The following is an 18,145-nucleotide window of genomic DNA, read 5'->3' as shown; positions in this document are numbered from 1 at the left end:
CAGCGGATGGATTGAGTCAATGTCTGTTAGAGCAAATTAATCCATATTAAGAGACAACCGCATAAACTTATTTGTCAGAGTTATGACGGAGCCAGCGTAATGAGCGGAAGGACTGGGTGTGTGCAGCCGAAATTGAACGTGCACTATCCCAATGCATATATCATTCACGGCTATGGACACGAACAAAATATGCCGAAGGCTTGTTCGTACAGTCCCCAAATCAAATAAATTTTCTGTAACTTGTCCGCAATCCCAACTTCTATTTTCCAACTCGTATCACAGCAGTGACCTCGCTGGAACTACAACATACGTACGGTGAATGTAGTTTACGATAATAGAGAGAAACTGATTGAGTGCTTTCGTAGATTAGAAGAAGGTAAAAGGTCTATTAGCGTAAATGATGCCAGGGGACTGCGCCGTGCTCATGAGGATACCAAAATCATGTTCTGGTTGTATGTTTTTCACAGATTAATACCGCATGTTGACATACTGAACAATCACCTACAAAAACGCAAAAACATTTTCAGTCCTAATTAACGAGGCTACTTCCGAGTTCGCAAAGTGTATAACACAACAACGTGAAGTAAAATATACAATTGCATGTGATCTCACGGACTACAATAATTCCGATTTTAAAAAAACGTAGAGTGACACAAGACCAAGAACCTACTACGCTGGCGTAGCAGCGGAAGAGGTGATACCCCCAAGTGGCGCGACACAGGTGGCGGACCTGAGGGAAATAAAATAAAATATAATAAAATACAATAAAATACCTCTCGCGGACCAAACACACTACCCCCTGCGGGTGGGGGACGCACATGTAGAATACACCCGCGGTACCCTCTGCCTGTCGTATGAGTAGACTAAAAGGGGCGACCTAGGCGCGGACATGGATTGCGGTTTGGTTTAATGTGTTGGACCTCCTGTGGATGGGAGGGGTTGAATACATTCACAGGTAATCCCTGCCCGTCGTAGAAGGCGACTTAAAGGGTCATGTTGCCATTGTCCCCTCTTTACTTTTATTATTTTTCCGAGGGTCAGATGTAGACCATTTCAAAATTTCGATTTGCGTGCTGCTCGGAGATGGGCCCCTTACGTGTGCGATTACGCCCAAAAGCTCGCAACTGCCCACCCAGGACCATTGTGGGTGGGAGCGCCATGTACCTTGGCAGTAGTATCCGCCTGACAACGCAGGTCCCCGCACAGCCGAATGCCAGAAGGGCATATTATTATTAATCATTATTCTTTTTACTGTGTATTTAGTGCTCTGTACACGCTATGGGGTACATGCTATTGCGGGTGACTGGAGGAAGGGAGTCCTATTGCTCATCGCCTCAGTCATCAGGTATTAGGCATCGTCCAACATCGGACCCCGTGCAGTACCTGCTATGACTAGGTGGGTATTGCCTCGGCTGCTTGGTTCGGCTACAGATACCCCTGATCGGAGTGGGTGGTATTCGGGAAGGAAAATTTCGGGCATGGCTTCCAAACGAAATCGCCCCTCTTAAGGTGGTCCCCAACTGAAGTCTTTAACTTTTGCTTCCCTGGGAGGTTCAATTCCCTGGGAACATGCGCAGCGTGAAGGAATGGGATCCAGCTTCCCTAGGTTTCTGGTCGCTAACAGAACCGATGGGCATGATTTTAAGCTGGTGAAGCCGATCCTTCTTAGTAGACACATTGAAGGCGTTTACGGCGAAATTGAGGACCTCAAGAAAGTGCGCAACGGTAGTTTGCTATTGAAGACTCGTACAGCACTGCAAGCTGATCAGTTGCTTCAGAGCGACCACTTTGGCGAAATCCCCGTCAAAGTGGAGGAGCACAAGTCCTTGAATCTGGTTCGTGGAGTCACCCTTCACCGCGACCTTGTTTTGAACACTGACGACGGGTTGATGGAAGACATGAAGAACCGTGGCGTGACACACGTCCGGCGTTTTACGCGCAAGGTCAACGGTGAAGACGTTGCAACTGGTGCCTTCATTGTCTCTTTCAAGTAGTCAGTGTTACCAGAGAAAGTCAAGGTAACACCTTATCGTTGCGATGTGAGACCGTACATCCCGCTTCCTATGCGATGCTATCAATGCCAGCGATTCGGACATATGGTATCTCATTGTTCGAATCAGTCTGTATGTGGTACATGTGAACGAGTAGCTAACGGCGTGGAGGAGTGCACAAATCCGTACAAGTGCACTAACTGCTCCGGTTTTCATTCTCCTCGGGATCGGAACTGTCCGACATATCTGAGTGAGAAGAAGATCCAGGAGATCAAGACCCTGGATGGTCTCTCCTACCAGGAAGCCCGCCGTAAGTTTAATTCCACGAATACACCTCCCCGTACACTCGACTATAGCATGATAGCTCAGAGTCTTCCAGGTTCGTCATTTACAACATCGTCACTTGTGCTGATCACTGCGCCCAAGGCGACTGTTGCTCCTCCGAGCAACGTCGCAAAGAGTAAAAGCTCGAAGTGGGGGGAATACCCACCTTCGACCAACGAGAAGTCTGTGACGGCTGGGAACTGCCAGCCGGCACAGCAGGAGGGGAAGTCTATGTCTCCCCTCCATAAGAGGTCGGCGAAAGCCGGGCCCCAGCCGGCGGAGGCGGCATCGTCGACCAGGACTGGGCAACCATCTCCCAGCCCGTCTAAACCAGAAAAGAAGGCGGCGAAGAAGATCGCCCTTGCTGAGTGCTCTCGCACTCCCCCTGCGAAGGAGAAATGATGCCCGCCATCTGGTGGTACTCCTGCTCCAAAACCTGCGCGCTTTCCTCGTAGGGGAACTGCTCGCCCCCTAAAAACGGCGAAGTTCTGGGCCGCATCCCCGCCATCTGCTGGTGACGGGATGGATGTCGCGCTGTCCTCTACATCTACGGATGTAGATGCTGATAGTGTTTAGGCTTGCGAGCATTTTGTCCCTCTTAACCTAACACTCCTTTTACAGACCACACTATGGCACTGTTACAGTGGAATTGTAACGGTTAGGAGAGGCATCTTGCTGAGTTACGTCAGCTCATTAGTGAGTACGCAGCAAGTATAATCTGTATTCCGAGACCAACTTCAGACCTGGTCATCATACGGTCTTGAGAAATTTCAGACTATACTCGACAGAACGATATATGCCCACCGGGCGTCTGTTGGCGTTGGCATTTTTGTACGTTCCGATACCTACAGCGAAGAGGTTCCATTAAGAACCCCGCTTGAGGTTGTAGCTGTTCGTGTACCTCTGCCTGTCATAGCAACAGTGTGTAACGTTTATTTTCCACCAGGCCAGCTTTTAACATGAATGATGTCACTGATCTTATAAATCAGCTTCCTCCGCCCTTCCTCTTATTGGGAGATTTTAACGCCCATCACCACATATGGGGCTGTGAAACGCCTTGCTCCCGGGAAGGAGAGCTGGAAACATTAGTAACAGAGCTCACTTTAGTGTACGTATGGCACATAATCTCGCATAGACGTAAGTCTATGCAGCTGAACGTTGGTTCCGCCGTTTCTATGGTATACACACGATGATCTCTGTGACAGTGACCATTTTCCAATCCTTCTTACTTTGTTGAAACATAAATCCGTCGAGGCTCCCCCTCGATGGATTTTTAAACATGCTGATTTGCCAAAGCACATATCACTGGCTGTCTTTAACGACGATATCAGGCGGACCGTCGGCGAGGAAATAAGTTACATCACCCAAGTTACTCTTGCTGCTGCTGAGGAGTCCATTCCGTTATTTTCGTGGACCCCTCGGCGAAAACTCGTTTCTTGGTGGAACGAAGAAATAGCAGCAGCTATCAAAGAACGCCGTCGCGCTCACGAACGTTACAGTTAACAGCCTACTGCGGCCAACTTGGTAACATTTAAGAAACTCCGCGCTAAGGTGCGAGTTCTTATTCGCCAAAGTAAGAAGGCTTCGTGGGAGAGATATGTGTAGAGTATGACGTCACATACTCCATCATCTCAAGTGTGGACTAAGCTTCGACGGATTTTGGGTATCCAAGGATCATCTCCTGTACCGGGAATTTCCAATGCAGGCAATGTCGCGACTCACCCCCTCACGATTGCTAATCATCTAGCTAGTCATTTCGCGGATGTATCTGGCTCCTGGAATTACCATCGTGATTTCCTCGCTCTGAAGCGGGAGGCGAAACGTCATCACCTTAATTTTGCCACTCAAGCTTCAGAGGACTACAACATGCCCTTTGCGGGGTGGGAACACCGCAGCCCTTAGCGCTTTGCAAGGACACGTCTCCTGGACCGGACCCCCTGTGGGTGGGGGCGGTGGAATAACACCCACGGTATACCATGCCTGTCGTAGGAGGCGACTAAAATGGGCCTCAGAAGCTCTGAACTTTGGAGCGTGGATTGGCGACCACGGGGCACTCAGCTGATTCCTGGCATTGCTTCCACTTACTTGTGCCAGACTCCTCACTTTCATCTATCCTATCTGACCTCTCTTGGTCAACTCTTGTTCTTTTCCGACCCCGTCGTTATTAGGTTTGCGAGGGCTAGGGAGTCTTTCATTTTCACGCCCTTCGTGGCCCTTGTCTTCCTTTGGCCGATATCTTCATTTTTCGAAGTGTCGGACCCCTTCCGTTTTTCCCTCTGATTAGTGTTATATAGAGGATGGTTGCCTAGTTGTACTTCCTCTTAAAACAATAATCACCACCACCACCGCTCCTGGACCGGATAACATCCATAACCAGATGTTGAGACACCTTAGTGACGATAGTCTACTATATCTCCTTCGTGTGTTCAACTGAATCTGGATTGAGCGTGATTTCCCGTCTCAGTGGCGCGAGGTTATAGTCATTCCTTCGAGCAATTCTAAGGAGCTCTACCACTCCTCGCTTTGATTTTAGAAAATAATCTCAAATCAACGTTCAAAGAAACGCTAAAGCTTTTCAGGATAATTGTGACAAAGCGCATGTCCTCAGCGGAAGCAGAGCGCTATTTTTGGACACTGGCTCGTATTAAGGAATTACTACGCAACGCAATGACCGAAGGACGACTGTCTGCTTTGGCAATGATTTCTATTGCAAAACACCTGATTTAAGATATGCCTGGACCCCCTGTGGGTGCGGGCTCAGACGAAGAATATACCCACGGCATCCCCTGCCTGTCGTAAGAGGTGACCAAAAGGGGCGACCATCGAATGATTGTATTAGAACCATGAAACTACTTGTGATTTGTACCACCACGCAGGAAACACCATGGGTCGCTTTTACTTGCGCGAGTACCACTATGTTCGGTTCCAAATAGGTTTGTGATTAGTAGCAAGAGTACGTTGCCGGCTTTGACAGTACCTGTGAGTGGTAGCAATATATGAGCGATAACATGGGATGACGGAATCCATGGTTCTAGCTTGCCTATGATTAGTGCCCACTGTATGAGGAACACCAAGGGATAGCGTTGCCTGTAAATAGCGCCGAAATGTGCGAAACACCATAGGCCTTGTGTTACATGTGCGTGAATCGTACCATAATGTGTGGACTACTGCGGGTTTCCGCTACTTTTGATTAGTACCGTAACATTACACATAGCATGGTTCTACTTTCCTAGCGATAAATACCATTATGAGGGGCCGATGACCTGGATTTTTGACCCGTTTCGCCTATAAGCATAATCGATTCAGCATCGTGCTATAGAAGCAGCCCCTTGGTCTATAATACTATTGTTTTGTACCAGCTTCTGTGCATGTGAGGCACTGTGGGTGGGATCCACTGATCGTTTTAAATTCATATCCGTCGATCCATTCATTCTTCGTCCTCACGCTTTAAATTCTGGTCATAGGAGGGTTTTGGATTTTTGTCATTTCATTTCGTACCATGAGGGGCCTCTGACCTAGATTTCCTAGAAAAGCGTTAGGAAGGATTTCTTCCCTAATTCCAAAAAGAGATGTTTTCATTGTTTGACTATCTCTCTCTCTCTCTCTCTCTCTCTTCTGAAGCGGGCCATGTAGCGAAAGAGAATGTGAAGCAAATCGGGAGAACGTATGTTTGGGATCCTTAAAAGTGAGTAAACTGCCTGAACCGTTAGTCGTATTAAACACTGGAGCAGAGCATGTGTACTTAAAATTCGATTTGCCAGAAGAAAGTTTGCGGTATATGAGGTTTCTACGTAACTGATAGTTTCAGAGGAAATAATGTGTCTGTGTTTTGGCGCATGCTTTTGAGGGTTGGAGTGTGATGTCCTTGCTTTGAAGGAATAAAATAGGCCACAGAGTGGCGAAAACTGTGCCATTTAATTCGAGAACTGTTGCGCCACTTCCGTGTGTGTGTTTCACGGTGCCCAATGTCCGACTCGTTGGCTGAACGGTCAGCGTACTGGCCTTCGGTTCAGAGGGCCCCGGGTTCGATTCCCGGCCGGGTCGGGGATTTTAAGCTTAATTGGTTAATTCCAATGGCACGGGGGCTGGGTGTATGTGCTGTCTTCATCATCATTTCATCCTCATCACGACGCGCAGGTCACCTACGGGTGTGGAATAGAAAGACCTGCACCTGGCGAGCCGAACTTGTCTTCGGACACTCCCGGCACTAAAAGCCATACGCCATTTCATTTTTATACGGTGCCCAATCACCCTCTCGCCTTGTCTTTTCTTTTCGCAGTAACAAAGTATACCCCGCATACAATTGACTTATTTTGAATGACTTTGGCAAGGAAGATGCGTAGATTTAACGAACTACGAAACAAAGGACAGAAACACACTCGTTCTTGTATCACAGCTTGGATGGTCACTGAAGATACTGCACTAACATAATATAACAGAAATCAGTAGGCCTATACTTTCGCTCAGTCGCAGCCTTCCAGATTAACTTTCTTCAAGTTTTTATGACAAATTTTAGCGATATTTCGTGGAAACATACTGTTCTTTAGGTGACCGTTATACGCGACATCTACAGTAGAGTATACGCATCCAATTATCCCACCGAGCTCGATAGCTGCAGTCGCTTAAGTGCGGCCAGTATCCAATAGTCGGGAGATAGTGGGTTCGAGTCCCACTGTCGGCAGCCCTGAAGATGGTTTTCCGTGGTTTCCCATTTTCACACCAGGCAAATGCCGGGTCTGTACCTTAATTAAGGCCACGGCCGCTTCCTTCCAATTCCTAGGCTTTGCCTGTCCCATCGTCGCCATAAGACATATCTGTGTCGGTGCGACGTAAAGTAAATAGCAAACCAATATTCCCATATATATTTTTGTACATTGGCAGATATGTTGCGATTTTCGGAAAACTACAGAGACAGTCTTTCTGAGGATGTTAAACAGGCAGGTTCAGAGTGAGTGTCTGCCATTATATTGAAAACTGCCCAACTCGATTGTGACTGGCAATAGGCAAGGGGACCTGTCATTACAATGAAAATTCCCTAACCCGGTTTTCATATGAGAAACGACGTGTGACAACATTTTCGTTGTGTTTTCTGGGTAACGCTAAGAGCTATGCAGTTAAAAACAATCGTGTACAACGCATACACTACTTCATCTATAATTCTGTATTAAACATTGCAGAGATCCGTAGCGAAACATGGATACATCAGCTAGTATATTAATCAATGGCAAATATATGCGGGAGATTTTTCTTCTGTTATCATTAACTTTACTTAAGCTGGCATCACTTTCATTGCCCAGAAAGTTCTGGAACATAAACTGAAACATTAATTTGTGACAGAGAGCAGGTTTTGGTTAATGTATTTTAATGCTTACATAACACAACAGAAGCTTTGGTTATATTACTTATACTATGAGTAAATGATATTGCGTACTGCAATACATACTTTCTTCCTTTATCTCCACTACAGTTATTCACTATCATCTGTGTTGGAGACAGGCGTATTCCAATAAATGTTTGCACTGTAGTTGTCATTCAGAAAACTAACACGCGAGTAGGGAACAATTGTTGAATCCAGACTGGTTGCATGTCTTCATGTGGAGAATTTAATTTAGGATGCGGCTATCAAATGATAGAAAGGTAATGTACGTTTCTCATAAACAAACAGTTTCTTATGTGATTTTAACGAAGTTTGTAATTTTGATTATTTTTTTAAAAATACAGATACTCCAATGTGCGCCGCATGATTTTTCAGGTGAAAATTTCTTTAGGATCCACATTCAGAACTTCGAGCGTCAGTCGGACAGATTAAAAGGCAGCCTTTTAAGAGGCGACTAAAAGGGGCTTAAGGGGTTTTTAACTTGGGAGCGTGGGATGGACACAACGGGGCCCTTAGCTGTGTCTTGGCATTGCTTCCACTTACTTGTGCCAGGCTTCTAACTTTCGTCTATCCTGTCCGACCTCCCTTGGTCAACTCTTGTTCTTTTCCGACCCCGACGGTATTACAGCATTCGAGCCCTAGGGAGTCTTTCATTTTCACACCCTTCGTGGCCCTTGCCTTTCTTCGTCCGTTACTTCATTTTTCGAAGTGACGGATCCCTTCTTCTTTTTGCTCTCTCTCTCTCTCTCTCTCTCTCTCTCTCTCTCTCTCTATACCCCCGTGGGTGGGGGACGCAGACGAAAAATACACCCACGGTATCCCCTGCCTGTCGTGAGAGGGGACTAAAAGGGGCGACCAAGGGATGATTGTCTTAGAACCATGAAACTACTTTTGATTAGTACCATCACGCGGGGAACATCATGGGTAGGGGCGAAGCGTCAGGGGAGACAGCGTGTACTCTTAACATTTTGTGAACGAAATACTGTCTAGTTAATTCAATTATTTTTAAAACATTAATTATTTCCACATTCATGACATTATCGTATTCCCTGCTTTACTTATTTTCGTAGACGCTGTTCATTCTGTGTATGTTCCCTTTGATTTTCAAAGCTTTCAGACAGAGCAACACTAACGCTATCTGTAGGTGCTGACTATGGAACTATGACTTTCCTATAGCGAGATTTTTCCGCCCAGTAGACAGACTTGCCAGCGTCTCTTCTTCCCCTCATTGGCTAGTATTTGATCCCGGGTATAAAGGTGCTCTTATTGACTACCATCTCAGACATGCGTTTAATGTAGTTAATTTGAATTTATTTTATTATAAGACACGTCTAAAAATAAAATAAAATAAAATAAGTACGAAATACAGCAAACTTACACCTAATAAATGAATGACAACATGAAAACCCTTCAAATAAATGCATTTTCTTGCCCGCCAATATTAGTTAAGGTATTAGTATAACCCCCACAACTATTGGCTTATAATGAACTCCAGAGTGTGCATACGGAAACAACGAAATTGCTTAACTAGATGTCGTATATTCCGTTGACGTCAATTTCTAGTGAACGCGTATGAGTGCCTTGAAACGAATTAAAACCTATTTAAGGAATTCAGTGACCAACCAGAGACTGTCTAACTTGGAAACTCTAGCTATGTGTAGAGAAGGAACAGCTGTGGCATCTTAGCAATTCGCCTGACTTCAAGACGAGGGTAATAGATATATTTGCTGAAATGAAGGACAGGCGGATTGAACTCATTTACAAGAATGTTGTTTAAGGTGACTTATACGAAAATCTATTCATTTCTTATTTCTCTTATTAAATCTACACAGCAATTTTTTCATTCTAAAAGTATGTTGTTATTTGACAACTCTCGCTGCCCATTGAGTCTATATTTAAAGATAAAACGAGTGCATGTAGGGTTATAGGTTGTTATAGGATTTGTCTTAGTTTCAGTCATTAATATAGTATTGAATATAGATCTGTATGCGTCGAAAACAAAATTCCATATATAATATGATTAAAATAGTTTAAATTTAAAAAAAACTAATAAAAATCTCTGTCTCCCCGCTTACTTAGTTCACGCTTCGCCTCTGATCATGGGTCGCCTTTACTTGCGAGTAGTATTAGTATAAGCAGTGAGTTGGTTAGCCTGGGGTTTTCCAGTACCCGTGCGTCGTACCCACGTGAGCAACACCGCGGGTCTGGGCGCTGCCTGTGAGTTGTACCACTATATGAGCGACACAGTGGGTCTGCGTTGTCTGTGATTAGTATCCACTATGTGAGGAACACCACGGGAATACCGGCGCCCGTGACTAGTACACCTAGGTGAGGAACCTCATCGGTATGCGTTGGCTATCTGCGGCGCCATTGTGTGAGAAACACCATAGGTCTGCGTTACCTGTACGATGTACAATACTTGTGAGTATTACCATCATGTGTGGACCACCGTCGTGAGTCTTCGCTACTTTTGATTAGTACCCCAACATGACAAATACCATGGTTCTACTTTACTAGCGATAAGTACCATTCTGAGGGGCCTTAGACCTGGATTTTGGACCCCTTGCGACATCAAGCATCCTCGATTCAGGATTGTGCTTTATAAGTGGTCCCTTGGTCAGTAATACTCTTTATTTATGATATTTCTTGAGTTGGATCCACTGTTTATTGTTTGTTTGTTTTTATAGTGTTTTTGTTTGGGTTCATGTACATCCATTCATTCTTCATGACTTTTTTAATTTTGGTCAGTGGATGATTTTGAACTTTTTATTGGCATTTCATTTCGTTCCATTAGGGGCCGATGACCTCGATGTTAGTCCCCTTTAAACAACAAGCATCATCATCATCATCATTAGCTGAGTAGTGGCATTGCTTCCACTTATTTGTCCCAGGCTTCTCTGTCATCTACCTTATCCGACCTCCCTTGATCAACCCTTGTTCTTTTCCGACGCCAGCGGTATGATATTGCGAGGCATAGGAAGTATTTAATTTTCACGCCCTTCGTGGTCCTTGTCTTTCTTTGGCCGATACCTTCATTTTCGAAGTGTCGCATCCCGTCCATTTTTTCCCTCCGATTAGTGTTCATAGACGCTGGTTGCCTAGTTTTACTTCCTCTCAAAACTAAAATCACCACCACCACCACCACCACCACTACCATCCCCCCTCCCTACAATTACACGCAATATCTCACACATAGATGCCGCCCACCTTCAGCTGAGAAGCTCCATAAAGGTTACAGTAGCCACATGAAATTATTAATTAATTAATTAATATATTTATTTATTTGCATGTTTTTCCAGATCTTCGCTGGCATAGCGTTTTTTATTCTCTGTAATGATGTGCACTCTCGCCCCTATGGACCGAAGAGGTACGTCGGAGATGGAGAAAACACGGAGTTTGACAATTGTTGGGATTGGCCGCCGAATCGTGGCGGAGGACGGGGAAATGGCAATCGTGGTAACGGTGGTCGAAGAAGAGGAGGAGGGGGACGAGGAGGCGCCGGAGGAGGGAGAGGAGGTGGCGGTGGTGGTGGAGGGAACAATGCTGGTGGTGGTGGATTTGGTGGAGCCGGCGCTGGAGGTGGACCTGGTGCTGGAGGTGGGGCAGGCACTGGAGGTGGACTACCCGGCGCTGGAGGTGGGGCAGGCGCTGGAGGTGGACCCGGCGCTGGTGCTGGAGCTAGTGGAATTCCTGGAGGTGGTGTAGGAGGAAATCCTGGTGGAGGAGCCGGTGCTGGAGGGAGTCCTGGAGGAGGATTTGGTGGTAGTCCAGGAGGCGACTTTGGAGGCAATGCAGGAAATGGTTTCGGAGGAAACGGTGCAGGTGTACCAAGTGCCGGAGGAAGTCCTAACTTTGGTGGCAGTCCAGAAGGAAATTTCTTTGTCGGGAAGTGGGACAGATGGAATGGATACTGAAGAAGCATGAAATGTTAAGAAACTTGAATTTGTTTCTCTTCGATTGCAGGGAATAGTCCATACTTACGTAATAATCTTTTGTTCATTTAGCACAATCTTTTAAACCACCCTTTTACAAACTCATTTCCTTCCGTACCACTGAGCAAGTATGTTCAATTTAGATGTACCACTTATCAGGAAATAAATTACTTTACACCACCAAAATGAAAGCAAGTACAATATTTCCTGTGTTTTATTTTTGGCTTACTCTTTTACCCCACCAAAATGAAAGCAAGTACAATATTTCATGTGTTTTATTTTTGGCTTACTCTTTTACCCCACCAAAATGAAAGCAAGTACAATATTTCATGTGTTTTATTTTTGGCTCACTCTTTTACTGATGTCGGTCTAGAAAGCCAAGAACAACGGCTGAGAGGATTCGTCGTGCTGACCACACGACACCTCGTAATCTGCAGGCCTTCGGGCTGAGCAGTGGTCTCTTGGTAGGCCAAGGCCCTTCAGGGCTGTAGTGCCATGGGGTTAGGTTCTTTTACGGATGAATAACGAATACTCAAGAACTTTAATATAGGCTATAGAAATAATATAGAAATAATAAAATTCTAATTAAGTTTATTTTTTTATATTAGCAAGAAATGGGATGGAATTACCCCAGTGGCTTATTTACAGCTTTCGCCCCGGATGCTTGAGATTCGAATACCTGTCGATACCAATTTGGAATTTTCACCTGAAAAATAGACATTGAGCCTTCAACACCCGGCCAAAGCCACAATGAGCCTAGGTGGTTCTCTAGCTGGGTGAGAAAGCAATGGGAAACTACATCACCTTCTCATTTTCTCTATATTTCTCTTCCTTGATATCTAGGCTCCAGGCTATCTATGACAGTTGATAGCAGAGCTGTGGGGGATCAAAACAGCCTTTGGGCTGAGTACTCAACATACAACTTGGCTCCAATTACCCCAGATATGCCTGGGATAAGCTGGAGCAATATAGTTCTAAAAGGAGAGTAAAAGAACAAAAGTTTCGAAGAAAGCATTTATCACAAATAACAACATACATATAATATATTTAAATAAAAGAACTTAAAAGTTAACAGCAGTATCGTTTTTTTTTTACATTTGTGCCTCTTATATTTTAAACAAGTTGAGTAAGTTGGCCATGCGGTTAGGGGTGTACAGCTGTGAGCTAGCATTCGGGAGACAGCGGGTTCGAATCCCACTGTCGGCAACATTGAAGATGGTTTTCCGTGGTTTCCAATTTTGACACCAGGCAAATGCTGGGGCTGTATCTTAATTAAGACCACGACCGCTTTCCTTCCAACTCGCCACGAACCTGCTACCCAGGCGTAGTAGGGGGAGAGGTGATACTCCCACGTGGCGAGTCCCAGGTGGCGGATAGGGAGGTCCTAACCGGCTTGCCGGCGGACTTGAGGGAAATAAAACACCTCTCGCGGACCAAACACACTACCCCCTGCGGGTGGGAGACGCACATGTAGAATACACCCGCGGTATCCCCTGCCTGTCGTAAGAGGCGACTAAAAGGGGCGACCAAGTGCTGACTGAATTAGAGCCATGCAACTAATTTTGAATCGTACCATCACGCGGGGAACACCATAGGTTGCCTGTACTTGCGAGTAGTACCACTAAATTCGGTACGAAGTAGGTTTGTGATTAGTAGCAGTAAAAGCCTGGCCTGGTGGATTCCAGTAACCGTGCCCATGTGTGCAACACCGCGGGTCTGGGCGTAGCCTGTGAGTTGTACCACTATATGAGCAGCACCGTGGGTCTGCGTTGCCTGTGATTAGTACCCACTATGTGAGGAACACCACAGGAATACCGGCGCCCGTGTTTAGTACACCTAGGTGGGGAACCTTCTCGGTTTGCGTTGACTCTGAGTTGGGCCATTGTGTGAGACACACCATAGGTCTGCGTTACTTGTACGTATTGCAATACTTGTGAGTAGTACCATCTTTTGTGGAACACCGTGAGTCTTCGCTACTTCTGATTAATACCCTAACATGACACATACCATGGTTCTATTTTACTCGCGACATGTACCATTCTGTGGGGCCTTAGACGTGGATTTTGCACCCCCTTTAGACACCAAGCATCATTGTGCTTTATAAGTGGTTCCTTGGTCGGTAATAATGTTATTTTCGATCTGTATTGAGTCCGATCCACTGGTTTTTGTTTGTTTGTTTTGTGTTTTGTTGAGTTCCTGTCTATCCATTCATTCTTCATGCCATATTTTATTTTTATTTTGGTCAGTGGGTGCCTTTGCAATTTTTGTTCTTTCATTTCGTACCATTAGGGGCCGATGACCTTCGATGTTAGGCCCCTTAAAACAACAAGCATCATCATATCATCATCATCCTCCATCCATCCATCCATCCATCCATCCATCCATCCATCCATCCATCCATCCATCCATCCATCCATCCATCCATCCATCCATCCATCCATCCGCGTTTTGAATTATGATCAGTGGATTTTTTGGGCTTTTAATTTGTCATTTCATTTCGTACCATTAAGGGCCGATGACCTCGACGTTACTCCCCTTTAAACAACAAGCTTCATCATCATCATCAACGGTACTACCTAGACTTTAACAACGTCATCGAGTCTGCTATTACATTCTGTCCTTATTGTTTGTCTTTCAGTGTCTTTCACTCTTTGAACCATCGTTTCACACAATCCCATATCATTCTTAGATAAACTTATTTTCCAAAAGTACTCCATTCCTATGGCATACAGTAGTTTCTTCACTCCATCCGCCCAGTAACCCTCATTTTGATGTTTCATTTGGTGCTCATATGCTATCCTTAGAATTTTAACCCCTGCCCCCCGTCTTTAGCCTCAACCAATATTTAATTATTCGTGTAACAGCATCTGGGCGATAACTAGCCCAGAAAGAAAGAGAATAGAAGCTTTTGAAATGTGCTGTTACAGAAGAATGATGAAGGTGAGAGGGGTAGATAGAATTACAAATGAAGAGATATTGAATAGAATTGGTGAGAGGAGATCGATTTGGATAAATTTGACCAGAAGAAGAGATAGAATTATAGGGCACATCTTAAGACACCGAGGACTAGTACAGTTGGTTTTTGAGGGAAGTGTAGATGGTAAGAACGGTAGAGGTAGACCAAGATACGAAGATGACCAGCAGATTAGAGCAGATGTAGGATGTAGTGGTTTTGTAGAAATGAAAAGGCTAGCACAGGACAGGGTGGTATGGAGCGCTATATCAAACCAGTCTATGGACTGATGACTCAAACAACAACAACAACAACAACAACAACAGTAACTACAGTACTCGTATACTCGTCTCTTCACACATCTTTCTCACTCCACTCTTCGCAGTACAGCTTGGCAGTGCCATCATTATTTTGACACATTTACTTACAAGTATGTCTAATGTTATAATTCCATCATCTACTCTCCACATGAGTGAGGATTTGTAGCCAGACGCTTTTAAAGATTCTTAACATGGTCAGTATATAAAGGTGCTTTAATGGCTTCAGAAGTAAATTCTGATTTCTGATTTTCCTGTAGCATATTTGGTAAATTGTAAAACAAGAGGAAAATTAGTACAGCCAAATATACTTTTATACAAATTGTTATCAACTGTTGAACATTATTTGGCACAAAACATGAATTCCCCATCCGTTTTCGAAGACGCCTTGTTCGCTCTTGTTGAAAATGATGTCCAGTTTTCCTCGCGCGAAGTTCAAAGGATGTGTGATTAGAAAAAAATATATAGGCCTATTAATACGTTTGCGGATGAGACAGTACTGCAAGCAAAATAATTCTACAACGGTACTTAAGACAAAGGAGAATTGAATGTTGTATTAGGATTAATATTCGGAAGAGGTATGTTGGCTCAACTGCCTTATTAATATTTTATATATTTAAATTTTGTAGTATCATACGTATGATTAGTTCGTGACAGGTTAAAAGTTATTGTTTGGCATTTAGCCTTCCTGAATCAAACATTACATTAAGCATTTTAGTGCGTTTAAAAGCAATGTAGTTGTATGCTTTTCCTGATGGCTTGTTCTCTGGGCCCGCAGTTTGCACCGCGCATAGCGGTGAACTATTGAACTAAGGCATAGGGGAAGGTCGGGAGGTATCGGACAGCGGGTGGTATCGGACAGTCACAGAATGTCTTTGTTAGCAGCATGTGACAGAACCTGTGTTGGATGACGAATTGAATGCTGTAGCACACATGTTGTATTACTATAAACAGCGATGATTACTCTGGTAGTGGACTGTAGTTTGGTTAAGCACGCGATAAGACCATAGGGCCGAGTCATGTATCAATATTACACGTAAATGAAACTTTTATTACAATTAAACATGATTAGCAAACTGCATAGAAATTATTTACACATTAACAATAAACTGAAATGCCTGGATGGCTACTGATTAAGATGGAGGCCATGTGGCCGCGAATGCATGTCTAGCCGACATGTTGTCTTGTTCGAGTCTGTCTCTTTTTCTTGCCGAAACCAGATGCATTCTGGACACTCAATAGAGACGCGGACAAGAGCGCGCTCTGTATAAATTTTCTAAGAGGACGGAACATTCTCCCCTCTGTTGATTGCATTCAATCAAGACAAAATACAGTTTCAATGAAAATAACACTAACATAAAACAAAATGTCATCAGAATACAAATACATAATAATAAATGTTGCACTTAAATGAACGTCAATCACTAATTAACATAGATAAAATGAAACAGAACTGTACACTGGTGTGCAGGCTGATGCATTGTTTTGTTTACAGCTGCACAATGAGAGTTTTTGAATTGTTCATTTGTTAAATGACTGTACAATATAACTACAAATACAACTTTATACACCAATCAACTCACTGACACTGTAAGGAATCATATAGTCATTAAAAAGAAAACACTACTCGATGGGAAGGGGACACAACTTCACTACTGGTCTCTTGAAATTTCCATGAGCAGTTTTTATGGTGACTGCTCGCACAAGTCCATCGAGACCTGGGTGAAGTTCCTCAACCACACCTAGTCTCCACTGAAGCGGGGGTAAATTGTCCTCCTTGATAACCACCACTGCTCCAAGTTGTATACAAGGTTGCTGGGAGGCCCACTTTGGCCTGTTTTGTAGTTGGGTTAAGTATTCCTTATGCCATCTGGTCCAAAAGTGTTGCACCATTTGCTGCAACCGTTTCCATGCTGAAAGTTTATTGCTGGGTACAAGTGTCAGATTGGATTCAGGGATGGAATTCAAACTGTTACCAGTAAGAAAATGACCTGGAGTCAAGGGTTGAGGGTCAGTCGGATCTGAGGATAGGACTGTAAGTGGACGAGAATTTAAACAGGCTTCAATTTGTGTGAGCACAGTACTAAGCTCTTCAAATGTTAATGATGAGTTTCCAACAACTCGATGCAAATGATATTTAACCGACTTGATGCCAGCTTCCCATAATCCTCCAAAATGGGGTGAACGAGGTGGAATGTAATGCCAGTTGATACCCTTGTTTGCCAGGTTGCTTACAACTTCCTCTTGATGCTGCGGTGATGCTATGAATTGGTGAAGATCTTTTAATTCTCTATCGGCTCCAATAAACGTAGTAGCATTGTCACTGTAGATATCTGCGGGCTTTCCTCTTCTGGCTATGAAACGGCGAAGTGCGGCTAAGAAGGCATCTGTAGTAAGACTGCTGACTACTTCCAAATGTACAGCCTTTGTCGTGAAGCAAACAAATAGTGCGATGTATGCCTTGATACGGACATTGCTCCTCTTGTTAATTGGGCGAAGTAGAATAGGACCTCCATAATCAATGCCACAAACACTGAACGGACGTGCTGGTTGAACTCTATGCTCAGGATAGTCAGCCATGAGTTGATGACTAGTTACGCCTTTCAATTTGTAACATGTTACGCATTTGTGCACTTGCTGTCTGGCTACATTTCTGCCATTCAGAATCCAATAACGTTGACGAAGGGTTGCTAACAACAATTCTGGTCCTGCATGAGCTTGTTGTAAGTGTTCATGTTTGACAATTAGAGTCGTCAGGTGATGTTTTGATGGTAACAGTATTGGATGTTTGGATGAAAACGGAATCGATGCATTCTTCAACCTGCCTCCGACCCTTAGAATATTGTTGTGTAAGAAGGGACATAGGTTCCTTATCTGGCTCTTCTTAGAGACTACGCCTCCGTTTTTCAGGTCTCCAATCTCTTCTGAGAAGGCTGCATTTTGTGCAATACGAATGCAGACTTCTAATGAATGTTCCAATTCTTCAACATTTAAAGGCCCAATTTTCTTGTCCCTGGCATGCTTAGTGTTATGCAAAAATCTGTAACAATAAGCTATTACTCGTTGCAGTCTTATTAATGATGAGAATTTCTCAATAATAGTTTCAGCTTGTGTCACTACTAATAGTGTGGATGATTGTCGCTGCTCTGCTATGGCGAGCGAATCCTCAACATTGTTGTTCTGCGGCCAATTTAACTCAGAAGTGGACAACCAGGCGGGTCCTGACCACCAAATGGTTGAGTTTTGCAGAT

At 44.2% G+C, this 18,145-nt stretch overlaps 1 protein-coding gene across 3 annotated transcripts in view; it reads left to right on the top strand.

Annotated features, from left to right (window-relative positions):
- Positions 1 to 11,809, top strand: part of LOC136872480 (uncharacterized) — a 91,709-nt gene extending 79,900 nt beyond the window's left edge. For 2 of the 3 annotated variants that reach the window (XM_067146286.2, XM_067146287.2), the window contains exon 2: positions 10,992 to 11,809. In XM_067146286.2, coding sequence (XP_067002387.2) covers positions 10,992 to 11,606 — 615 coding nt within the window. In that variant the 3' untranslated portion in view covers positions 11,607 to 11,809. Of the gene's footprint in view, positions 1 to 7,886; positions 7,953 to 10,991 lie in introns of those variants that run through there. The other variant, XM_068227468.1, reaches the window with a different exon arrangement.
- The last annotated feature ends 6,336 nt before the right edge of the window (positions 11,810 to 18,145 follow it).

The sequence above is a fragment of the Anabrus simplex genome, chromosome 4, assembly GCF_040414725.1.
Source record: "Anabrus simplex isolate iqAnaSimp1 chromosome 4, ASM4041472v1, whole genome shotgun sequence".
In the NCBI taxonomy this organism is placed as follows: Eukaryota; Metazoa; Arthropoda; class Insecta; order Orthoptera; family Tettigoniidae; genus Anabrus; species Anabrus simplex.
This window is presented reverse-complemented; position numbering and strand designations above follow the sequence as displayed.